The 26753-nt window shown below is 40.3% G+C and overlaps 2 protein-coding genes across 2 annotated transcripts; both read right to left on the reverse strand.

Annotated features, from left to right (window-relative positions):
* Window positions 1–769: 769 nt before the first annotated feature.
* Window positions 770–3551, reverse strand: cep20 (centrosomal protein 20). Its single transcript, XM_037261486.1, has 4 exons — window positions 3448–3551; window positions 2796–2993; window positions 1852–1936; window positions 770–1579 (listed from the first exon to the last, which is right to left on the reverse strand). The coding sequence occupies exons 1-4, from the start codon at window positions 3473–3475 to the stop codon at window positions 1468–1470; spliced, it is 423 nt and encodes a 140-aa protein (XP_037117381.1). The 5' UTR covers window positions 3476–3551; the 3' UTR covers window positions 770–1467.
* A 595-nt stretch (window positions 3552–4146) lies between these two features.
* abcc6a (ATP-binding cassette, sub-family C (CFTR/MRP), member 6a) lies at window positions 4147–26753 on the reverse strand. The gene is made up of 31 exons (XM_037261447.1): window positions 26712–26753; window positions 23400–23576; window positions 23167–23292; window positions 18625–18762; window positions 17061–17183; window positions 16031–16092; window positions 15774–15905; window positions 15039–15245; window positions 13907–14084; window positions 13419–13580; window positions 13234–13326; window positions 12580–12783; window positions 12250–12396; window positions 11772–11859; window positions 11240–11309; window positions 11036–11162; window positions 10768–10944; window positions 10542–10709; window positions 10166–10349; window positions 9783–9867; window positions 9575–9692; window positions 9278–9485; window positions 8768–9078; window positions 8407–8606; window positions 7028–7154; window positions 6653–6754; window positions 6379–6525; window positions 6144–6302; window positions 5834–6000; window positions 5560–5754; window positions 4147–5484 (listed from the first exon to the last, which is right to left on the reverse strand). The coding sequence occupies exons 1-31, from the start codon at window positions 26751–26753 to the stop codon at window positions 5376–5378; spliced, it is 4533 nt and encodes a 1510-aa protein (XP_037117342.1). The 3' UTR covers window positions 4147–5375.

The raw sequence follows: 26753 nt of genomic DNA on the forward strand, positions 1-26753 counted from the left end.
TGAACTAACAGTATAGAAAACAGATAGGGTGGTGATGAACAGACATCTATTTTCTTTTTTTTTCCCTCACCACCACAACCATAAATGGCCATCTACTAAATATATTTGTGAATATGTCTGACCCTCGTGGAATTCATTCGAGCCCACGGGCAAAGATGAACATACAGTTTTATAGTCAAAGAACACTACATTTATTATTTATACAACTGTCTCTTCCACACAACAGTTTTATAGTGTGGAGGAGCAGCGCTATCAATCATAGGGCTGACTGCCAACTGACCAACAACTGTTCATCTTCCGCCACATATATAGCCATTTACAAGAGAGCACGCATATCAACTGCCAAGGTGACTCTGCCACTTCAAATAAGGTTTGCTCCATAGCAACTTGAGTCCAGACTAGAAGCTTGCTACACCTCTACATTGATGTGGCCTAGGGGGAGAAAACATGTTGCTCTGGGTGTTTGTCATGTTGTCAACTTCTTGCACACCTCATTTGGATTGAGGGTGAGAAAGTAGTCTGTATATCACATGGTTACTTACCACAGGAAGTTTCAGATGATTTAACAATTTTCCAAAGGGATTATGAGAGGGAGTCACAGCTGGCAGTTCCCAGTAAGAATGTGTTGGCTGTCTCTATACATGCCCCATAATTGACTGCTGACCAGTCCATGGTGTAGTCTACCTTTTGACCCCAATGTTAGCTGGCACAGATGTCATGAAAAGGATCGAAAATGGAGGCGGCGGGGGTAAATCGCAAGAAGGCAATCTTTAAAGAGCAGAGGTTGGTTATTTAATGATTACATCATTTGAACAGCAGGCACCAACTGTAAATGCAGTCACACAGAAAAAAAGTTGTTAAACCAACAAAATGTTATAGGGACTACAAGTCAAATAAATTAGCAACCTGTTTGTTGCCAGGGGTGCTCAAACTACTTAAAACTTTTTTAGGTTAAAATATGATAAAGCAAGTTGGTTGCTCTGGTGTTCGCTCTTGTAAAGCTCCTCATTTGCGTTGAATGTCAGAATTAAAAAGACTAGACTCCATTTACTTCTGTCATCCATTGTCAGAGTGAAAAGTAAAGGTGACATGAAATTATTTTATTAGGCGATTTGAAATTTAAAGTCTTACCACACTTGGAATGAAAGTCTGCTGAATTCCTGAGCATGATTGTACAGAATGTCAACGTTATGTTAACCGTGCTTTAGTCTTAGCTTGAGTATTAGTGCCACCGTGTGGTTGTTTTCAATCATAACAGCATTGCTCTGAATGGTTGAAAAACATTTATCAATACAATAACGACTAAAATTATAAAACAAGGGAGCAGCTGACTAAAGAAATAAAATATGAATCTGCAATTACAAACTGCTCACCAGCACAATTTGTGAGGTCTCTGGGGCTTGAATGTAGTCAGTCTCATTGTACTTCATTGCCACATTTTTGGTCTACTGTGCATTGCTTCTTGTGCTAGCTGTTAGGTCTGTGTCCCGTGTTGCTTCCAGAGTTGCCCCTGATGAATACCTTCTTTCCATCATCACTGCTATTAAGGAAGTGCGACACCAAACCATACAGAAGAGGCCTGGAAAGTCAAGACATTGCTGTATTGGTTATTCTAAGAAAAAGATGCGGAGGTTTGGTGACAAAACAAAACATCAATAAAGAAAAAAAATGAATATGGCAATAACACAATCCCTTTTCTAAGCCTGGAAGTTAAAACAAAGACGTGGTTGTGCAATCTTTGTGTGTGTGAAAACAAAATGATGGGAAAGATTCAGAGGTCTCTCCAACAAATGACTACAGCTCCCAAAGATGCATACTGGCAGTTTTTTGTGTCCTGGCAAATTCACTTACACCGATTTGGCGCTCATATCCTCGGCAACTCTTAGCTCGCTCGCCAGGAACTCTCTGTCCAGGGGAACTTGGGGTTGGCCTGACTCTGCGATAACAAACAGAGCAGAGTTTAGAAATACTCTCTCGTTCTTCTCAACAATAGAGATTGGTCATGTTTCAAAACATTGCAGCTGTAATCTGAAGTAAAAGCCTCGTAAAGTTTTGTTCCACTCTACTTCCTACTTGGCTTTGCATGTTGACCACAGTGCAGCGAATCCAGTAGGTTTCATAACAATCTTCTTGAGCAAAACAAGTCAATTGTGACACGTAATATCAGTCAGGCTGAGTGAAGGGTTGTGAAGTTTGTGTTGCTAGAACAGGGCGCCATCTTATCTCACTACTCATCTGATAATAGTCAGCTAATCATTAGCTGACTAGTAATACATTGAAAACGGCTGACCGAAACAGTGTTCATATTTCTGCAGTATTCTAGAATTGTCATTTATTTGACTAAGATGATGGTATTACATGCGAAGAGTGTGAGTGAGTGAGTGAGTGAGTGAGTGAGTGAGTGAGTGAGTGAGTGAGTGAGTGAGTGAGTGACGAATGATTCGTGGCAAACATGCCGTTTTGAGCCAGCCTATCGACCAAACGCTTCTGACCTGCAAACATTCTCTAATCTTAAAATACACACTAAGTCGGTCGAGTGATTTGTTTTTTGGGTGAAATGCGCTATACAAATACGTTTTTAAAAAAAAACTCCATTGTAGAAAGTTATCAAAACAGGTGTATAGGTGACTGTGGGCCTATAAGTAAATGTAGAAGACTTTTGTACTTTTTGAACAAAGCCACTTTGACCTTGGCAGGAGTTAAGTCTATAGTAGTATTTTATTTTTTAAGTATGTACAGAGTTACTGTATTTCACTGTATGTTACTGTGTTAAATGTAGATGGGATGAGGTTTACCTGCTATCAGGACCGATGCCGCGTGTCGGTACTTGTTGAACTCCAAGTACTCCCGGATGAGTTCATTGATGAGCAGGTTTTCGTGGGACAACGGCGGACGCTGTTCGCGTTGGTCATCGAGGGCATCGAACACTTCTGCTCGGATGCGAGCCTTCAGTTGGCCCAGCACTCCACGTCGCTCCAGCGTTTCTCTCACGACTAGAATGTGTGAAATTGAACGCAATATTAACATCGTTTTGAACTGGGATCCCTGGGACTTGAATTGGGAAAATGTGGTCAACAGTGACTTTGATCAATATTGTCTCCTGAAAAACAGAGATTGAAAACAACAACAACAGCAAAAACAACAAAACGTGACGCGTCAGGATAAACACAACTAACATTGTAATGAATCTCTCTCACCAAACAATTTCTTTATTTTTGTGTATTGCCCCAATTACTATAAATATGCTGCCTTGAAACACGTTTCAGTAATAGAAGCACATTTATGTTTGAAACCATACATAGCTAGCAGGCTGGCATATTCGACGCCATTTAAACACTTAAGTACAATAACAGTAAGATTAATTATGAATAGTTGCTCCACGTAAGGGGCACCGCCAAAAAAAATAGCTAGTTTTTAAGCAAACAAATTACAACAGGGAGCACATACCGCATTTGAGTTCAGTGATTGTCGCCATTGCAACAAGTGTAAACAAACCAGCGACTTTTCTTCGTGCGTCTAAAATGAGATTGGCTCGGCCTTTTCTGCCTCCTAGCGACTGTTCTAGTGTAGTGCTGCTATGAGAGAAACTCATTACTGGCAAACTCGGGTAAAAGGGGTTCTGATAAAATAAAATAGTGACTTAATTCATTGTTTGAATAAATATAAATATAAAAAATAAAATAAATAGATAAATAAAGTTTGCATTACAAAGTACAAAAATAAAGCGCAAATTGTATTTCAGTTTTGTTAGCTCAACACAATGAAGAATATTTGGATACAAAATAGTAATGTTATTTCTAACTGCTATCTTAAAAGTTACCCTCAATTTTAGCCCAGTTTCAATCACGCTTGTTAGTTTTTTTTAGGGTTAGGGTTTTTTAGGGTCCCTCATCTTCAACTTATATGTACCAAGGTCTCATTCAGTCAATAGAAATTTCAAACGTGGATCTCTATTTATGCTGTCATTATTCGTGGAGGTAAAAACTGTCCTGTATATCTGTACTAAATTAGCACTACATATTTCCACAGTAATGCTTAAAAGCCTCAGGCAAATATATTTCATTTTAGTTATTTAATATTTCCTTTTTGATTCATTGTTGTTTTTCAAAAAGTCATTGACAGTATATATTAAGGCTAACACACGCATACTGTTGAATCAAATACATGTTTATTATTCAGCACAACGTTGCATACAACAATACAATAATAGTAATTAGTCAGTGAAAAATGAAAACAGCTTGTTATAAAAAGTATAAATATAATACAATCCTCAGTATTGTGAGGACATGTTTTGAAATACCACATAAATAAACTATATGGTTTCTTCTTGAAAAGATTGTCTAAACCAGTAAGACAAAAACAGCATAATGACTTTTCTCTGCAAAAAGCTCATAATGCTTTGAATCAAGCATCAAGGTCGGCGAGAACTATCTACAGTTTGTACCGTCAGCAAAAAAAAAAAAAAAAAAAAAAGAACAATAGTGAAATCTCTCACATATACAGTATATGTAGGGCCTGAGTATTGCGGTGGTGGAGAGAAATTCACTCACTCACCAAGATTTATTGCCATTCTTGAGAAGAAGCATTCTCTTCATTCAATGTGGGTTTTCACATATATGCATCAGGTTAAATCTGACCAGCAAGATTTCTTTGGACTTTGTGTGTTTACTCTGACAGAAAAAAACCCAACTGCCTGCCAATGTCTTGGCCCACACAATTGTTTTTCGTTTATTCTCTGGCATATAAATAATCCAAATTGGCTGCTTCATACTCATTTCTGAAGGTTCTGAAAACCTCAAATCCCTCACATTCGCCAGGTTGAATACTCCAGTTGGTCAGTATGTCAGCGTAATTTTTGTCCTCATTCTTGGAAAACAAAAACCTTTATAGATGCAGATGACCTCTTTTTGGAATTCAAGGCTTAAAAATGGTGTAAGTAAACATCAACAACAAAGCCTGAGAAAACATTAAATATATGTCATGTGCTTAAAACACAAATATTACTGCTCCCATTCAAAACAGGAATAAAAATCCATATATTTTGTGGTTCCCTTTCATTCCAGGCTTTGCCTTAATCCTTAAATAGAATGAACAGATTCCACAACTCTCTGTATATGTACATTAATAGCTTGTACATTTCCAGCATCGCACTGTAGCTTCATTTTCATGTTAATAATCTTTTTTTTTTCCTGACTCGGTACAGCATGTCCATGTGTGAAAGAAACCTTGGACCATTGGCTGTGTTGATAGCATCTCTGGCCCCTCAATGACAATGCCCTCAGTTGAGCTGCCACAAAGCTTGGAAGGGCCAATTCAACTTTTGTTGAAAAGCCATGTGAAAAAATGTGCCAAATTTTCACGGAAAAAACATGCTTCTAGACTAGTCCAGCTTCTCGGCACATTCGGAAGAACTGTCCCTGCTGTGCAATCAGGTTGGATGGGGAATCCATCTCAGAGATGTGACCTCGGTCCATGACAATCACTCTGTAAAACAGCAAGAAGGGAAAAAGATTGAAGTGTCACATTCGATCGTTAACCTCCATGAAATTGATAGTATACCTTGTGTAATCCATGATAGTGTTAAGGCGGTGAGCGATGGTCAAGACAGTGCAGTCTTCAAACTGGGTGCGGATTGTGGACTGGATCAGTGTGTCAGTCTCCAGGTCCACAGCAGCTGTTGCTTCATCCAAAACCAAGATTTTGGTTTTCCTCAGCAAGGCTCTTGCAAGGCACACCAGTTGACGCTGACCCAAGCTAGACATATGATCAGGATTTGTAGATGGTAAGAACCAATGTGAACTGGATTGTGCAACATGCAAACATTCACATGTACCTGAGGTTTTCTCCTCCTTCTGAGCATTCATGGTTGAGTTTGTCAGGCAGGTTGGACACAAAGGTTTTGAGGTGAGCAAGTTCTAATGAACCCCAAATTTCTTCATCGGTGTAGGTGTCAAACGGATCAAGGTTCATCCGGAGAGAGCCCGAGAACAGCACTGGGTCCTAAGAAAAAGACCCACAAAAAAATAGGCCACAGGTTGAATCCAGCTGTTTTTATGATTTGAATACAGTCCAACTGTAGTCAAAGTAACATAACAGTTATTTGGTGGAAAGCCAGAGCTCGGTTTTTGTCGTTAATAACTTGCCTGGGGAATGATAGTAATGCGTGATCGAAGATCATGAAGTCCAATGTTGGCGATGTCGACTCCATCAATAAAGATCTTTCCCTTTGCTGCTTCTAAGATTCTAAATATTCCAAGGGCAAGTGAGGACTTCCCAGCTCCCGTCCGTCCCACAATGCCCACCTGGAACACATCAGAGAGGTCTAAAATACCATGCAAAGCTCATTAGCTAAAAATGACCTGATTCAAAATGACTCACCTTCTCTTTTTCATGAATCTGCAAAGTAATGCCTTTCAAAGCCAACTCCAGGCCTTTGCGGTACTGTAAACCATAATCCTGGAACTCTATAGTGCCTGTCTGGGGCCAAGCCAGAGGCAAAGAACTGCCTTCTATAATCCAGCTGGCCTGTAAAATGTGAAGAGAATGAAATAGGTTCCTGTGTATGTTGCATTATTTTAAATGAGCAATATAATGATGAGTGGATAAACAAAAGCCATTTTGTAGAAAGTACATGTGTGGCGTGAACTCTGACCTCTTTGGCAGTGTCAGCATACTCATTTACTCTTTCCACAGAAACAATGTTGTTTTCCACATCAGTCCATGATCTTACAATCCAACTCAGGATTCCAGTCACCTGCAAAACACGGACGGGATAATGAGATGATCTTATTATTATGACGAACAAGCATTCACCGACTCAGAAAATAAACATATTCATACATATGCACCAGATATTTTAATTACATAATTCTACACCGTCAAACGCATGAAAATAACAGCTAAAAGGATTATGCAAAAAAAAAAAAAAAAAATTGGATTTCAGCATTAAACATTTCATTTCAGCTGTGTCATAAACCTACTGCAAAGTGATCAAACACGTTTGTTAAGCACAAGCATGGCCTCTTACCTGGAGGGAATGTGACACAGCCAAACCCACTATGCCTGGACTCAGGGTGTCCCTTCCCATCACGGACAGAATGGCAGCTGCTAACACTACTCCATTACCAACAAACTCCAGATTGACTGCCAGCCATCTGTGGATGAAATGCTAATTGAATAGTCCTTCTTGATAAAGGGAATATGTAGTTCCCCGACGACCACACATATGTGTCTGGTCCTGCGTTTTATACTAAGATATGCCTTCTATATACAAAAATTAGAGCTCGTACTGGCACTCAAAATCCCTGTTGCATAATTGTGTTGACCTTTTGTGCATTACTAAAATCTTCTTCCCACTGACTGTATTTGCCAACCACCAAAAGATAGTAGAGGAAGAAAATGGTAGAGGAAAAATAAGGAGTAGTAATTATGCATTACCTGCCAAAAGTATTTGCCAACCGTCAATAGAATGTAGAAGATGAAATAAAAAAAAAGATTAAAGATTAAAGTCCCAATGATCGTCACACACACACCTGGGTGTGGTGAAATTTGTCCTCTGCATTTAACCCATCCCCATGTGATTTTAATCCATCCCCTGGGGGAGAGGGGAGCAGTGAGCAGCAGCGGTGCCGCGCTCGGGAATCAGTTGGTGATCTAACCCCCCAATTCCAACCCTTAATGCTGAGTGCCAAGCAGGGAGGCAATGGGTCCCATTTTTATAGTCTTTGGTATGACCCGGCCGGGGTTTGAACCCACAACCTTCCAGTCTCAGGGCGGACACTCTACCACTAGGCCACTGAGCTGGTAAATGCAGAAGAAGAAGAGTTGTCATGGCAACATGTTTAGTATGCCGCTTCCTTAAGCCGCAACAAGGATTTACAGTACCAAAAGGCGCAATAACCAGCCAGGATTCTTTCTACCTTTGACCAAAAAAAAGAAAAAAAATCTTTTCCATGTTTAGAAACGTAGAAGTGGAAGTTTCATCCAACCGGAACTTGTTGGCTACCATTAACATGGGTGTGTTTGAAATTTACTCTGAAGCCCAAACACCACTTGGAGAGAGTGTGTGTTTGTAGTGGCAGAGCGCACTCCCCTCCCCTTAATTTGCAAACGCAGCACAACTCTTTCCATCTGTGCTGCCTGACGCACTGAGCTCCTGTATTCCTTTTTTTTGGGGGGGGGGGGCACTTTGAATAACAAAACAGCACATTTCAACAACGAATTTCCAAACGGTCGGAATTGGGTCGTGCATGCTCAGAGCGTATTTCCAAATTCACTCAGAATCAGAGGTGACAAATACAAAACCCTGCCACAGTTTATAGTCCCTATAAAAAGGCACTCGTAGGCCTACTTCATAACTAATATTTTACTAGAGACACCATATTTGTATTCATATCGGATACCTACCGGGTGGCCACAAATCGGGGGAAGTAGGAGGTCTGGTTGAAATCCACCTTGTCATTGGCTAGCAGAATGAACCTGGACTGTTCGCCAAAGGCCCGGATGACACTGGCGCCCTGCACCGTCTCGTTGAAGTGGGTGTAAATGGGGGAGCGGCTCACAGCTTCGAGCCTCCGCAGCTGACAGGATGTAGCAACGTAGAACCTCTGTAGCCAACAGTGGAAAAATGGGGGGAAACAAATCAAGAAAGAACAAGGAATTCACAGTGAAATTGCACCAACTGTTCCTATTATATGGAAAAACTGCAAAGTCATGTAAAAAAATTGAAATCATGAGTTATGAGTTGAAATATGGGATGGGTGATTACCTGGACAAATGCATAGAGGAATGCGAGAGGAAGAATGATCACAGCGGCGAAGGGTGTTGCCATGAGCACAATGATGCACACCTCCATGAGTTTAAAAACATAGCTCAGCATCATCTTCAGGCCCTCGGGCACCATGCAGTCAATGGCGTCAATCTCTTTGGCAAAGCGGTTGAGCAAGTTGCCGCTGGGCGTGCATTCAAAGAAAGACATGGGCGAATGCAACACATTGACCAGGAGGTCCATGTGCAAATGGCGGGACGCAATGATGCCGCAGATGGAGATACCTACGGTGGTACCAAAGATCGCGACGCCTGAGGAGACAAAAAAGATGCTTGCTTATGTTAAGTACAGACAAATTTCTTACACTGTGCAAAAAAATATGTAAATAATAAAAATGATAATAAAAAATAAGTATAAATAAATATAATAAGTAAAATAAATAAAATAAGAATAAGCAAATAAATAATAAAATAAAAAACATATATTTTCAGTCAAATAATGGAGCCTAACCTTGAACAAATCCCAGTGCTCCAAAGACAGACAGTTTCAGGTCGGCATCAACCTGGGTACCGTTAACAATTGGATCATCGGCCCACATGCTCAGCCAATAGTTGTAGGCCAGCGAGGCTCCCTGCTGAAACGCGTACAGGAAGACAATGGGAATGATGATGGCCAGGCCTATGGTCTTAAAGTACTTTTGGTACATCTCCAGCCTCACCTGTAGTGGGGAAAAAATGAAATAGTCATCAGTCAACTGCTGTCAGCTCTTTTTTTTTAAGGAATTCTTAAATTATACACCAGTCTTACTCGTCCAGTGTGGGCCTTGTCAACCTCTGTGAGCTTCCCAAGCTCTTCAGGAACCTGTTCCTGCTCTGTTTCGGACACAGGCTCCATATTCTGCAAGTTTGTATTTGTTGTATCACCCCTGGGATGAAAAAGAAGAAATGGGAATTCAGTTTCATCAACTTCGCTTTGACACTATTATGGTAGTTTTAGGGGGCTCAGGTTTACCTACCCAATAAGCTGCTCTTGAGACAAGTCTCTGGAGAATGGCATGAAGTCAACCATGCTGAGACGAGCATTGGACCTCCTCGAGCCAGCTACGAGAAAGTCACTTTTCGCATTATTATCACAGTATGTTTTATGTTCCGACCAGCCAATTATAAAAGCTGGTTGAAGAAAAATGAAAAACTATGTATATGCTTTTACGCTAATATAAAAATCAGGAGAAGCAATACGTTAACTCGTGTGGCTAAATTAGCTACGCAAAATATTAGAAACAGAAACAATCTGATACGGTTGCATATTGTACAAATCATATATTACAGATTTATTTTTCTACGCATTTTTCTACAGCAGAAACAATTTCAACATTCAGAAAATAGTGGGGATCCTCACCTCTTTGTATGGCACTTTCTTTCCGGTCGGTGCTGGCAAACGTGTGGATGAAATCCGCAAAGGCGCCACGGCGGCTGAGGAGTTCCTGGTAAGAGCCGCTCTCTGTGATTTCTCCGTTTACAAGGACAAGAATGAGGTCAGCTTGTGGCAGGAAGCTCGTCCCATGGGTCACCAGGATACGGGTCTGCAGAGGATCACATATGAGACAAATGGGATGAATATACATTCCAACACTACATTGTGGCTGTCGAGACCAGAAATGCTTCCCAAGTAGCGGTTTTTGTTTTGTTAGAACAACAATGAAGGCCACAATGTTGTTAGCGGTTGACATATTGTAAAGCCGCAATTTCTCGACGTCAACTGGGTTGCACTCTACCTTGTCTCTAAGCACTCCTTTGGGTCCGATGACTTTGTCGAAGATGTGCTGACCGACGTGTGCGTCAACAGCAGACAGTGGGTCATCCATCAGATACACATCTGCCTTTCGATAGACAGCTCTCGCCAAGCTCACTCTCTGTTTCTGTCCACCTGAGAGGTTTAGCCCCTGTAAGGGAAAGACGATGAGGCGATGCTCGTTGAATATAAGACGAGATCGACCTTACCTTCTCTCCAATTTCTGTTGCATCTCCAGCAGGTAGGATGTTCAGGTCAGGCAGCAGGGCGCAGGCCTCCAACACGCGGTGGTACCACGTCTTCAGCTTTTCACGGCCGAAAATAATATTGTCTTGGACTGTGGCATTTTGGATCCAGGCCTGCTGGGGCACGTATGCTGTGGAACCCTGCAAAGAGAGAGAAGACTCAAGGTGTAACTCAATGTATTTACACATACAAACATGGGGAGGGCTGAAATCTGGGAGTGATGTGTCAAACCTTCACGCTAACGTGGCCGCTTCTCTTCTCTGTCTCTCCAAGCATGGCAGACAATAAAGACGACTTTCCGCTGCCTACATGTCCAACCACGGCCACAAGCGAACCCCGCGGCACATGGATGAAGATTCTGCAACACCAAATGTTTGGTTTGTCACTCCTGATTCTCATATGGATTTTTCAATCATTCTTGTTGATTGCGCTTACTTTTTAAGACATGGCGGGCCCTCTGCTGACCAGCTAAAAGTTCCATTTTCAATCAGCACATCTTCCCCGTCTAAGCAAAGAGAAAAGAAAATACACACTAAAATGCTGCATACCTGTCACGATCTTTAATCTCCAGTCACAGATAACATTTTAAAAGGAATGCACCTTCAAGAAATTCATCAGAGGGCTGCTAGGCTGTAATTACGAGTAGATTTACGTCAGTGTCTGAGCTAGTGTTGACAGATGTGAGACAACAAAGTGAAGCATGTTTGTCTAATTTGTCTCACCATAAATCAAAAGTTTGAATTCCTGTGCAGATTTATGTTCAACCACTAAATGGGAGCAACCTGTCATTACTTATCCTGGAAGCCCAGGAATTGACAGTCCACATCATTTATGTCAAACTGTTGTGCTCCACAAACACAAACAACTAAATCTTGCGGTCTGCCTACAATGATTATGACAGTTTTTAAAAGGAAAATAGCAGCTTATTCATCCAGTGTAATCTTTTAAACATAGGTGGGGTTCTTACCAGAACTCAATGGAGCCTTCAAGACATTGTCCTCTTTGAGTTCATCTGAGCACAGATATTTTCCCAGACGTTTCAGTGAAACCACAGCCTGGAACAGAGAAAGTAGTTCATCCACCAGCTGCTACAACTTTATGCTCTTGCAAATTTCTCACATCAAATAGAGCTGTATCAAGGTTTTGAATGGCACTATCTGAGATGTTTTAATTTAAATAGTTTGCCAGGGTGTTTTTGTGCTACATCAATGTTAGACCTCTTCTAAGAAGATCATTTAGGTAGTGAGTCAAAATATTGGAGATAAGGATAAAGTCATTCAAGATGCTCTGATGTGAAGAAGCGCAGGTTTGAAGGACTGAAATGTGGGCGCATGTTATTGAAGAAGATACAACTACAATAAAAAGCATTAATAGCTCACTGGGTATTTGTTCATTTATGAAGGCCATATGGGAGCCTAGGAACAAATAATTGAAAATATGCTTACCTGCAGGGTTGTGCTTATTGCAAATGGAAGCTGGCTAAGTGGGGTCTTCAAAATGTTGATGAGTGCCATCGAAACAAAAACTTTCTGTGCATCCAGGATGTTTTTGTCATCAAGCATTACGTAGACTCCAAACATTGCAAAAGCAATCTTGAGAATAGAAACACGTGACATTTTAGAAATGCGGAGAACATAAAATGCAACATGATGGTGTAAATAGACTTGGTAAAAATATCTGGCAATGAAAAAACAAACCAACTCTCCCAATCTTTATCCCGTTCAAGATCTCGATCATTCATGCTTTATTCACAATCGGTTCGGACTAGTGCTTACCATGAAAGAAGAGGAATTGAAAGATGCAATAGAGATGGAATAGAGGATCTGAGACTTCTTCAGGGCCTTCAGCTCTTTTTCTCTATAACCCAACACCTGCTCCAGGAAGGCCTTCTCCCAGGCATAGAACTTCAGAATCTTTATCCCATTCAAGATCTCATTCATTAGTCGGATACGGCCATCCATAAACTTCATTTGAACCTCCTGTCAACCACAAAAATAGGTCGAATAATTTATGTGCGCCGAAGAGCAAAGAATGTTTAAGAGCTTGGATTTGGCCTCACAATACAGTGTTTTTCTGAATAATTTATGAATATTATAACACTTCATGACATGTCCGCTTTCAAGTGCCAGAAATGTGGTTGCAATCCAGTACTGGGTTTGATTAACTTAGACTTCAAATTCATAAAACAGCATGTCATCTCCAAGAAACCTGAAGTTGTGTGTGCTCGCTCTTTCCAGTCATTGTAGTCGCTCTACGAAAGGCGGACTAAAAGACAAGACAAAGTGTAGCATCCAGGCCCTAAATGCACATGGCTCCTCAGCTACTATCTAAACCAGCTGTGAAAATCTGGACCAAGCATGCAACATGAGAGCTGCTTTGAAAGAAATGTATTATTATTACTATTATTATTATTGTTATTATTATTTTACCTGCAGCTTGCTTCTTTTCTTTGCTATCAGTCCATTCAATGGGAAAATGAGGATGACTGTGGCAATTCCTGCCAAAGCTGATGGTCCAAGGTGCTACAAAAAGGAAGACAAAATGTGGTTACATAGTAGAAAGACAACTTTAAGTCAGACAAATCAGAGACACAGAACATTCCTTATGTACGTACTTGCCACAGGAAGAAGAGACAAAGAGCAATTTCTATGGGGGCCAGCCAGACAGCATTGAAGTACACTACAAAGTCCATGAGCTTCTGTGTATCCGCTGAAACCAGATTTACAATCTCTCCAACAGTGCAGGTCCTCCTGGCAGCGCTATTTATCACCAAAGACTGGATTGACAACAAAAGATATATTATCGTTTAGTGCACGTTCATTTTTAAGCAGAGTTTTATTCATATTTGCATACTTATGGATATTATGCATGATATGAATCATGCACTATATGGACAAGACTCTTGGGAAAAATGACTTTAATTAATGAATCACTCAGGGCTGGGGTAGACATCTTGACCACATTCCACACTGAATGCTAAGTCTTGTTTTGGACAACACAAACGCAGTCAAAATATCTTTGTCAAGAGGTGCGCTGTGAATTTTTCCTTGCAGCGTTGTGAAATACGGTTTAATGCTTTCGATGAGCATATACAATTCTCACCTTCCTGTATACCAGGCCCATAACAGCGGTCTTAACCCTCATTCCCACAGTGAAGCAAGTGTACATGTACTGATGGTTGAAGAGGGACTGGAGGCAAGAGAGCAGGAACATGAGAGTGGCGTAAAAGTAGCCTTTCCACAATGGCGCATCTTCATCTCTCATGAAGCCCAGGAGAAGACTGACGGACAGAGAGAAGCGTACAAGCACAAGCAGATGACTCCAAGGCAGAATTTGCACATTGGTATGCACAATTTATGTACACAAATCAAGAAGAGATATAATTTCACTGTCAACATGATTCTAATTCACACTTCCATGCGTCTTGGGATTGCCACCCAAATTCAAGTCAATTAAAACTAAGCAGCTGTGTTTGCGCAATGTTACTCAACCAGTCTTATTGTGGTCTGTCTGAGTCTGTGCCATTCCTATACTGTGTGCCTCAGTAAGAGGCAAAGGATTGTGGTTTCGTCTACTTCTTGCTTACAAATCCATGACCCTAATTAACACTCCAAATAATTCAGTGTTTGTGCCTCAAAAACAACATTCCAGTCTGACCACTGAAATAGTACGGTTAAAGGGGGCCTTGACTCGCTTTCATTGTTGCCAGATTCCAAAGGTTTGTTTATAAGTATAATAAGTATAAAACAACAATGACACTTGTATCTGGGATAAAAGATGTCACCTTTATTTATAGCTGAGCCTAAATTTGAATGGGAGATTTTTCTTGGCTGTATTTTGTAAAACATCATAACAAAGCCATCTCTTTCTTTTCAACTGAATTGCACCCAAGTAGGTTCAGTCCAACTTGAGGTTTGGAGCTTTCGGCAGCTGCTTTACGCAGTACGTTGAACTCAGTGTCACTTGGTTTGTGGGACACAAGCACTGAAAATGTGTCTCAGCAACACAAACTCGACAGTTTCTATTTCTAAATCCAATGACTTACATAACTGCAAAATACCACAAACCTCATTTTTGTTTTTCTGTTTTTTTTTTAACCGAAACTGGCTCATTTATGTCAGACAAACAAACAAAATGTTAGAGTCCCCCATATCAAACAGCATCAACGTTGTTAATTCACACGTAACAGTAATGTACTATATTGACAAAAGTTTTTGAACACACGACATCTTACCTCAACACCTGGGGAATGGCGAACATGAAGGCATCATGGAATATGATACACAGGGTGCCGGTAAGGAAGTATGGACCAAAATTGCGTGCCAGAGTTCGGAACAAAAAGAAGCCAGAACTTTGCTCTTTGTGAAGCTTCCTGAGGAGCTGAGCTTGGTCGGGCAACCTGCTCCCCAGCGCCACACCTGAAGTCAAGGCCTTTTCCTGCCTGTCACGGGGATAAATAAAACATAGTTACACACATGACATCTGTTTCTGGGGCCCAGCATTATTATTATTATTATTTACCATACAACACATTGGCTCTATATTTACTGTACAGTATGAATGAATTTGTAATCTTAGCACAAACATAGTTGGGTCAAGATGACAGCTGGCTGTATTAAAAAATAAAACGATTCCTTAATTTGCAAAATGTTCTGAAGTAGCCTAAACATTGACATCATTAGAGATGTGGAATGGGTGGATTTTATCACAGGCCACATGAGCCCATTGATGACTTGGCGACTGTCTATCGGTACGTGCACAATCGGAAGTAACATAGCATGTGTGATTGTCATCCTATGCAAACAGTTTGCCAATGTAACCCATGGAGGATGTTCTGTTTTTCGAAGTTATCTAATCATTGGCACAATGGGACAAACAGGGAAACATTTGTCCATGTTAGTCCAGGTGTCTTCGTATCTTAGTTGTGAATACAACTTGGGATATCTTGATTGCTTAGGGGTTATCTCACTTTTGAATCTTGGCACGTTCTACTGTCCAGTCCTCTTGCAGTACAGATATAATCTTATGTGACATGTCTTCCTCTCTCAGCGTCCACAGGTCCTCGGCTGCCAGAGGAGTACGATATCCCTTCACAACAAGTCTGAGGAGAAAATGAGGAGATGATTCACACATAATTATCAACAAAACACACGTGTAAACAAGTAGAAATGTTGCTAGGCTGAGTCATTTGCGGGCTCAAGTAAAGGGAAGTTTTGAGGATCTTACCCGGTGAACCACCAGAAAACAATCTTGGACAAAAAAGAAGCGTCTTTCACAGGGCAAGGATTCTGCAAGAGAATTAAAAACCAGAGTGACTCTTCTTTTAACAGTGTAAATGTATACGTTTCTTGACATCTATACTGATTAGCAAATAGCATATTTATGAAACGCAATTAAATGGTGTGTTCGAGGCTGTGAGTTTCCATAAGTCAGCATTCTGTAAATAGAACCCACAGAATAAAAATGATGTTTGAGGTCAAGAGTAGCAGACAGAGCGGAAATGTGTCATCGCAAACCATCCTATACATATGTGCGGACACAAACGCAAAGAATGTTTGCCCACTCAACCATATGTTACTCCGCAACCTGCTACCCCCTCACCAAACTATTTACTCTCTTTATACCAACACTCCGTTCCATCCATCACTTCCTCTCTTACTATGAGTAAGTCTCACCAGAGGAGGAGAAGGAAGTGAAGGAAAAAGCGGAGGACACACCAAGGAAAGACCAAAGGGTGTGTCCACGATACCAGTCTGTGGCTTCGACACCGCACCACCGGCCAGAAATCTGCTAGGGACTTTTCCAGCTGTTTTGATGGTTTATCACCAGGGAAATATGACATCACAACTCTATGTGATTGATGAGGGTCTCACTTTCAGTGTCCTGAAGGAGGCACTTTGGTGAGCAAAATAGGAACGGCTCTCAGTATGACATTGAGCAGTTCTACACTACTGTGCACTACAATAAAAAAAAAAAAGTTTCCTGTTAATTGTCCTTTGATAGTGAACCAAGTGAAAATGAATAGCTTATAAAAAAAAGGGTGACGTGGGAGCTCTGTTTGAAATACATGTGCCAAGTTTATGGTATGTGGGAGGACAAGGAAAAACACACACATGCTTGTTCACATTCTTCTCACAGGAAGCTAAAGCAGTGTAGGTGAGAAGTTGAGGTGAATCACATCATTGCTTCCAAAAGACAGTGTCCTGCTAACAAAAGTTTTGAACCACATGATGCTCAGGTATATTCTTCTCCCTACCTTTTCAAAGACCTTTTTCCCCTCTGGAGGCTGGTCGGCAAAGCAGCATAAGAAGAGCTGGACCAGTTGAATGGTGAAGTAGGAGAAAAAGGCCAAGTATCTCACCATATCTGAATCAATGCCCTGTGGAGTAAGTCAACAAGATTTAGAGACAATGATGGCAACACGAGTCAGTGAGTTTATTTGCTTAAGGAACATTTTGTACGTTTTTTTTTCCCCTTTAAAACCACAAAGTGTCAATAGGGAAAGAAGATTTTGAATTAAGGGGTCAGATGTGATATAAGCTACTAATACTTGTCTCTAATATCGAACCTTTTGTAAAGGTCACTCTTGTCATACAGAAGCTGTTTATTTTGGCATAGTTTTACTCTTGGGTTATCGCCACAGCCACATCTAGTTTGTGGTGTGAAAAGTATGGCTATGTATGCAATCTAGAACGATGGTAAAAACAAACTACTTTCTCAACACTATGGAGCAATGCGCAGAAAAGGGATATAAAGAGACCAAAAGGCTCCTTCCACAGATAGAAAAACAGGGTCAAGCTGGTTGGAAGTGTGGATGAGGAAATTGTAGGTCAAGTAAGAATGGCCAGTAGTCCACAAACAATAACCCTGTCTTCAGTCTTCACAACTGGCAGACAAGTCAGACACTCTATAAATATTTTAGACATATGTCAGCAAAATATGTCACGGGAAAGTGTCCATGATGATATGGTTTTTTTTGGTGTGTGTGAGCAGGTAATAGTGGTAATGAAATGTACAAAAACAACACATACAATAAGTCAATTTTACAATATACATGCTTGGGCTTTCTTCTGGCTCTCTGTCTCCCACATTCCCAAAACAGGTAGTAACTACTCTAAACTGCCAATAGGTGTGAATGTAAATGTATATTGTATTGTCGACCCCACCCACCTCTTGCCCAAAGTCTGCATCTTCCTGTTTAGACCCTGTGACCCTTATGCGTGCCCGGATGAAATATATGTAACTGCAAGTCGGGTTCTAGCGGGCAGCAATTTGATTGGTTGAAAATGGGTTGTGGCAGTGTGTTTACAGTTAATAAGCCAATAACCCCAGCAACGCTCTTCTGGCCAGACTGCCATGGCTCAGCATCATTTATCCCAGACCCATCGATATGTATTTGTTTGTGTGTTGTTGTTTTATTTAGTTTTCTTAGAAATGTATATGAAGCAGCCTGAATGCTTTGCACACTTAAATATAAACTTAGCCCCATTCAACTGTGATTGTAGTGTCTCACAGCAGGCACAGGAAGAAAAGAAGAATTGAAACGCAGCAGGCTTGACCAGAATTGGCAGTGTCTTCCTCCTACACATGGTTAACCTTCAGTTACCTTGGTTTAAAATGGAGAATGAAATAACTCTTTGCTGACATAGCATATAGCCCAAGCTGTGCTTATGGAAAATTTTGTCTAGACTATGGGCAGCAGGCAGCACACTTGATAAGATATGACTGCATGGTATTTGACATGGCTGTGCTTTCACCAGGGATAAGCCTGACCAAATATAAAACAAACACAATCATAAATATGTAACAATAAAACATACCTCATCTATGGCCAGCTGGATCTTTGCTCTGAGTGGCACTAAGGAACAAACAACAGCCAAGACCCAGAAGAGGAAGAGGAATACCGAAGAGCGACAACCTCGTATTCTTTCCAGCTGGATGATACATATAGCCAGGATCTGAACAGAAACAGAGAGAAAAAGGATTCATAAATCCCCAGGGGTGTCAGAGCTAGTAAAAATAGTACAGGATTTATTCTAATTCTCAGAATCGTATTATGATTTATAACAGATGAAGAAAACAGAGACCCACATTTAATTTTACATTACTGCAGTAATTTATAATATGACAGACATGCATTAATAAGAGCAGAGACTAGACGGTGTGCTTAATTGTATTCACCGTCATTATAAGGTGTGCTAGTTCGACGGTTACATTGAGACCTAATAAAATAAGCTGAAAAGTTCAACTTGATGTGACCAGTACTGGTTCGGACAATTTGGTTTCTGGGGATTTCCCTTGCCTGGCTTAGCCATGTACCCATGCCCCCTAATTAAAATTAAGGAAGAGAGAGGGAGAGAGAGATGATATACATATTATTTGTCTCTTAGCATGAGTTGTGTTGGGACACAGATGTTCCCAGTCGAGTCATGCGTTGGATGTTGAGCCATAAGTGGTTGGCAGCTCACCAAGTGGGGAAAAAGTACATTTAGGTTTCCAAAAGAGCACCACATTGGTTTGTCTGGGATCTGGGATGAGCCACAGTATTGCCTATTAAAGACTAGTGGTAATAGGAGTTTCCCATCAACAACTTGATATGGGGAAATTTCTGTGTACCCTCCCTGATGTAAACAACCTGTAAACAATATCTGTAGCTCCTCATTCAGTGGTCCAACACTGATGATTTGCTCTTTGGCTGTTCTTTTCCACTACAAACATGTTGTTTGTTATGAATGCATCTCAGCAGGCACTGGGATGACAACAACTTTTATCTTTCCTTGACAAATGACTAAACGATGCTCAGGGAATTGTCATAGAACACTTAAGTACCATTTCAGGTCACAACATACAGTTTTGTACATCAGCGCAATATTAGTTTGATCCAGAACCAAACTTCTGGTCTTACAATAATACTCATTTTTTTGCAAGATGTCCATTAGGCCTATTATGTATGGCAATTCTATACCAGTGCAGACTACAACAATAATAAAGAACATCCATCTCAAACCTTAATTTCAGAAAATGTACTGATTATGTTCCATAATTCTTTTTACATTCCACACAATACAGTATATCTTTTGCACATGACAGAGAAAAGCAGATCATGTGCATAGGCTCTTGCAAAAAGATGGGGCACCCTAATGCAGAAAGCTGCATTTCAGCAACCCCTAACCAATCTCACAGGGATAAACGTTTGTGCTCGGAAATACATAAAACTAACTTTCAAATAGTTTTACTCAGAGATTTCCACTTATTGACTGGAATAATGGAGAGTCAGCTAGGAGGCCCCTTTAGGGTGCGAGAAGGTGTCAAAAATGCTTACTGCAAAATAGGCAGCGTTTATAAATGACCATTTCCTGGAATGGTATACAGCACAAAGAAATTCCACAGCTTCCATCGTAAAATAATGCTCATGCTTACTATACAATGCATGCCACACTGGAAAAAAATATCCTTGAAGTTTTAGATGCCATGGGCAGTCTGGAAAGAAAAATACGGCATTAAATATTATGTAAGAATTCAAAGTCCCTTTCTGGTACATTCCTTCCTCAGTTTTAAATTGTTACCCCAAACTTCACTATTAATGACTGAAAATTGTGCTGTGCTTTTGAAGTTTCCTTTTATGAGGCCACATTACTGTAAGCCATCAAGCCTGTTTGCATCTACTGTATGAGTAAGTGGGTGGAACTAAATCCATCACTGAGCCCAGAGTAAAACCTCGACCTTGTAATTATGGGGAAGGTTTGCAGGAATGATGAAGGCTCAAGTTTTATAGTGCGTCATGGGATGGTTTACTGTATGTAGTTGAGATATGAATGTGCCCTTTCACTGACAAAGGGTTCCCATCGCGTTCAGCTGGTCCTAATAGTGATCGGTGGCTGGCGTATTGAAATTGTTGTATTCACATATCCATACTCACACACTACTCACTTTATACGTTAACGTGGATCACTTTCAACTTTTTAAAAATATCTTACTTTGAATACTATACCGTATTTTGATACACCTCAGTTAATGGTGGTGTATCATTACACCGATTACACATTACACTGGTTCGTTTCACGCGACAAGGAAACTTGAGACATTAATAATGTGACTCATCTCCTACACAGCATGCGAGGAAAGTAAAACGTGGTGTGGTTTTATTTCAAAACGTTCGATAAAGATGTGCAAAAGTGTCAAGTGTATAACAATTATATTATACTATAATTAAACAGAAAGATTTACACAGAAGCAACTCTGGGAATCTGTTCAGACACATGAAGACTGCACAGTCCTTGCTAAAAGATTGTAAAAGGTCAAGTATATTCAAGTACAGACTATTTCCTTTGCCAGTGTTGTGATAAAATGACAGTCTCTGTTCCTTAATCTTCAAAAATTATGATAAATTAAATATTATTCTGAAGTGATTGTGTAAAATTGATAAGTGAACACACATTTGCTTTCAGAGGCATAAGCTTGACAAATAGGATTTAAGTCATCTTGATTTTCATACCATAAAAAAGAAAATTTGAAACATTTTCCTCTTGGCATGACAGTTTTAGTCATAATTATTTGACTTTTTTATGGATTATAATATACACTTTAATATATTTGTAATAGATGAACAATATTTATCAAATGATTTGCCTCTAATTATATGAATATTTTGAAATAAAAAGACCAATAAATATGATAGCATGGCAGGCACGGAGTGGGTCATCTACATAACTGGGTGGGCCGGCTGAAATATTTGCGGCAATCCGTTTTGAAATCAGTAAATTAAGTGTGTTCATGACATTTAAATTAGAAATATATTTGAGATATTTTAGTTTTAATATATTAGAGAAGATATTTTAAGACATTTTGGATCGACACACAAATAAGGATAAAATTGCATGTGAATGAACATGAATTAAAGCGGGCTGGTCCAAACCATGTAATCACAATGCTGAAAATTAAATCATCATTGAGTATCGATCTTGTACCAAAACCAAAAAGTGTGGTATCACTCCTCCTTAATATATCTCACATGTTTGTTGGCTCTTCTCCTGATGTGATAAATGACCCCCTCCAAAAGCCAAAATTAAATGACCATTTCTGAAATTAACCCTCAATACAAGAGATGTCTTAGTGCATTTCTATCCAAATGTGTCCTTGTGTTTATTCAGGAGTCTGCAAAGACCACAAGTGGGCAAGGCTGTCTGCATTGGGGAACGAAAAACCAAAAAAGGCCCGCTGAGAGTGGGAGCTTTGTAAGTAACGCTAAACGCAAGCGCCAGTGACTCATCGGTGCATCTGACTTTACTGCATTGTGATGCGTTCATCAAGTCTTGTTAAGGTTAAATGTCTATGACAATCTAACTACCTCACTTTGAGTGAACTACGCCTTGACGTCGTACACTATTCCCACATGAAACTCGAATTGATGTAAGTGTAAGTCTTCTTTGCACTCTGTTGATCAATGGTCAAATACAAGCGCGTTTGCAGGGTAATGCAATATTTACATTGACTGCAACACTATAAATCTACCCGTACTTATTTTGCTTTTCACCTCAGTGTCTTGCCACTGCCACTGAATGATACATACTATATTCTTTCATGTGTTTGCACGTCAATGTGTGAGTCACATTCCCAGAAATTTCTTGTTGCCCTCAGCAACACAGGAGAAGTGTTTGAGGTAGAATCAATAGTTTTTACTCGCTCACACTGAATAAAAACCTGCCTTGACTTACAGATTTGTCATTTTGTAGGCTTGTTGTGAATGCATTTATGCCTTTATGCTATGGGTAGAAAACAAAAATAGAAGCTTTAAGAAAAAAAGTTTTCACATCAAGACGACAAGATTGTCTAAGGATTCCCGTTCACATAGACTCTCCAAAATGCTGCAATATGAATGCCAGGTCACTTTGGGAAAAAAAACTAGACACGTACACACTAACTTGTACTCTGGGTCGTTTCTGAAACTGTCTTTTGTAGTACCTCCGGAGGCATTTCACATATGTAGGTAATGAAACTCCTCTGGACACAGTAGGGGTGCAGAACACTGTATACTTTGCTGGTAGAGGGGCTATAAACGCTCACACAACAGCACTGTGACCAGTCATGGTTATTTACGTTGTATTGTTTTTGTCTTTGTGCATGCCTTCACATAGCACTCACTTCACACACAAATGACATTGGCGTTATTAAAAAACAATCGCGTAAAACTGTTCAGCCGGTAAAATTGACACATTAAATTGACACCTTCTGGGAAAGGGGGCTCCCAATAAAAATATTTTAGCTATAATTGTGTACATTTACATTTTTCGTTGAAATAATTATTAATGTATTAATTGTCCTATCTGGCAAATAAAGCAAAATAAGGCATAATTTTTTTTTACCACAGTCATGCTGCGTATGATGGGGCTGAGAAGGAAGATCATGTGTTGCTCGATTTCTCCGTTCCTCTCCAGTAAGATGTAGAAAAACTCCACAAAGCCAAAGGAGGCCAACAGAAACCCGAGCACCTAAATGACACAGTGAGATCAGATTCTTACTTTACTTAAAGAAAAACTCAAATATACACACAACAACAAACCAACAAAAGACTCCATGTATTCAATGATAGACTCACCATCTTGGCGATACAAAGGGAGGACACCTGAATGCGTCCATGGTCATGGCAATAAAGGTGAAGGCAGTAGAGAGGGGTAAGGAACCACAGATAAATACAAGGCACCCACACTAGAACTGTGTTCTGAAAACACTGGGTCAAGTCTGGGTTGGCTGTGTACCATGTGCGGTTCCAGTCCTGCAAGACAGAAAACAAAAAAAGGGCATTTCTATGTTTCCCTCAGAATATTATGCTTGAAAATGATCAATGAACTACAAATACTACACTGTAAGATATCAATCATCTAAGAAAGTGAGAAGACCAGGCTCAAATCCAGAGAATGCAGACGAAGTTTTAGCGTTCCTAGCAGGATAGAGTGAAACCACAAACAGTCAACAAAATTGTGAGTGAGTCAGCCTGGACTTTGTGAAGAGGTCTTTCTATCTCTAAAAAGCTGAGTCAGACTTAATCAGTATTAATCTGTCTTTTGTAAATCGGACAAAGCAAAACAAGATTATATTGGAATCCAACTTTACGAACAAAAGAGAAATAACAAAGGCTATAGATTGCACAACTTTGGCAGAACCAAAGACTTTCATAACAAAATAACATAGTGGCTTGCTGTCATCATGCTTTTTATTGTCCATCGCCTCAATGACCTGCAGGGTGTTTGGCTCCGCTAACAAGATGAAAAAGGAAGTGGTTTAAAAGTTCTTCGTATGGCAGCACAGACTGGCATTGCTAAATACGGGAGAGAGGCTTGAAGCCACGATGCCGTTATATAACAACCAACCATGCACAGCGCCGTCATTAAACCCGACGGTTACAAATGTAACCCTGGTAGTCTGGAGGGACGTAATAGAACAAAAAAAATAGGAATTGGGATACTTACTCATTCCAAAGGAAGCGAAAATGGAAAAACATATGGGACCCTATTTTTGTGCCCGCCGCAAGTCTAGCACATAATTGTGCGCATGGGGGGATTTTTTTTAATGGTATTTTCAAAGTTTTGGGCAGTTAAAAATGGGCATTTGCGCTGTTGTGGGAGTGAACAAAGTCAACTTGATTCCTAACCAATCGAAGCGGCTCCTCTCATTTCCTTTAAATTCAGCGCAGGAGAGGCACGTGGTCTACATGACCAAAGCAAAATGGACTTGCAGGTGTCTACGCAGAACATAAACATAAAAAGTACGTTGAGAAGGGGACTAAGAGCAGATCTGCACTTGCAGATGATGTAAAGTTGGATGCCGTGAAGTGGGCACTCGGGGATTGCCTTCATCCCGTGATCCTGCATCTGTGAATGACAAAGCCCCCCCACCCAAACACACCGAATGTGTCTGCTTGCGCTTCGATCAAATTCACCAAAATGGTGTTACACTACCAGCGCCACAACTTAGACCTGCTTTTAGCTGGTCTAATATCTAGTCTATTCACTGTCACCAAATTGACAAGTGCGTTTGGGCGTGCAATAGAAAATGCCCTCGACCTCCGGAATGCAGCGCAAATTTGACTTGCCCCGCCATCAAAATGAATATGCGCCAGTTTTTTGTTTTGTTTTTTATTTTAGTGCACGAGCTGCTGTCTATGAAAATCAAGTAAATAATGGAATTTGTCCACTTTTGCGACTTTAGCAATTTACACTCCTCTGGTAATACTTGTGGAAGACGTTGAAGTATGTCTGTAGGAATTCTTTGAACATTCATTCATGAGGTCAAAGATCACTAATGTTGGCCTGGCTCACAATCTCTCTATTTCATCCCAAAGGTGATTGATGGGAATGAGGTCAAGGTTGTGTGCATGTTCTTCCACACTGAACATGGCTTTCTAATTAAAATTCTGGGAGAACAAACATGTCCATGTTAATTCCATCCATCCATTTTACAAAGCGCTTATCCTCACGAGGGTCATGGGCATGCTGGAGCCTATTCCAGCTGACTTCAGGCAGTAGGCGGGGGACACCTTGTTAACTACTGATTGCTAAAATGATTGTCTTAATATTTCTGTCTTTCAATGAGCTTGCAAATATATCTAGGATGAATGTTCCAGCATGAATGGTAATTAGTCTGTGTTTCCCAGAAATTGCCACTGTTCATAGCCTCTGGAGCAGGGTGTGAATCATAGCGTGACTAGCAGCTACCTGTTTCACTTTGAACTACAGCTGTATGTTTGTCTAGCTCACCGCAGACTTATAAATATTCCCGCATTTTTTTTTTTTTCAAAAACGATCAAAAGCGGGGGGTAAAAAGAAAAACAAAATCAAAGGTCAGTGTTACGTAATGAAAGGATTTGCACTCAATGTACATTTGTGGACTCTGTAAGTGCATTTAGGTTCATTTAAACAGTATTACTCTTGAGAGCCAGTGAGTGGGCAGCAACTTTCACAGACTCTTCTGACTCCTGTGGTCAATGGCAGAGGGATGAACAGAACGCTTTCATGAAGACGCACTCCAAACATTTTCTTGTACATTTCACGTCTTATCCACTTTCTCACCCTTGACTGAAGTGATTTCAGCAAACCATAAACTTGGATTGCACAAGGTATCACAATGCTGGTGTGAAGGCAAAACTACTAAACCTTTTCTACACCATATGGATTTAATAGGCTGTGTCCATAAAGTTGCAGTGCAATAATGTGTCAATAAAAGGTGGAATTGAAACCTATTGCATAAATAGTATATTGTATATGTAGATTTCCAAGTTTCCAATTTGTTTCTTTGGGACAGGGTTTTGTATGACTCAGAGAAATTCCCATCACTACCTCAAGGCTGTGACCAAAAAGCCAGCAATGACATTGTTGCAGAGGTATGTGTAAGGTTCATTACTACTTCAGTTAAAAAGTCGAGGTACTTTACAGGGCTAAAAAACATTACAGATTCACTTTAACGTCATTTTTCATTTTTCCAACATGTAACGGTCGTTTGCATGATTGCAGGAGCAAAAACAAAAAGTGCTGTAATGAGAAACATAAACACAGAAGGGGGATGAAAGAAGAGTGAAAAGAGGCATGTATAGACATTGATTTTAGCTGCCATATAAAAAATGGAGATCTCCTAATGCATAAAAAGCAACATCTCCACCTCTTAACTTTAGATTCCTGCAGGCTGCAGTGCAACAAGTGGCGCTAGTGGAATGTGGAAAACGGTCAGTTAAATTCCCACGTGGACTACTCCAAGCGAGACTAATTATTCGAGGTTTAGAAAGCATCATCAGTAGCTAGTCTCTTTTTATCCCTAACGCCCACCATTCAAAACTCACAAACTTGGACATTCATCCACACGACCAATAGAAGAGAGAGAGGGGGAGAGAAAACACAAAAGGTCCGTTGAGACTCACCCACAGAGGGTCCAGGCCACTGAGTCGACAGAAGGCATCCAT

Source organism: Syngnathus acus, chromosome 1 (assembly GCF_901709675.1).
Source record: "Syngnathus acus chromosome 1, fSynAcu1.2, whole genome shotgun sequence".
Classification (NCBI taxonomy): Eukaryota; Metazoa; Chordata; class Actinopteri; order Syngnathiformes; family Syngnathidae; genus Syngnathus; species Syngnathus acus.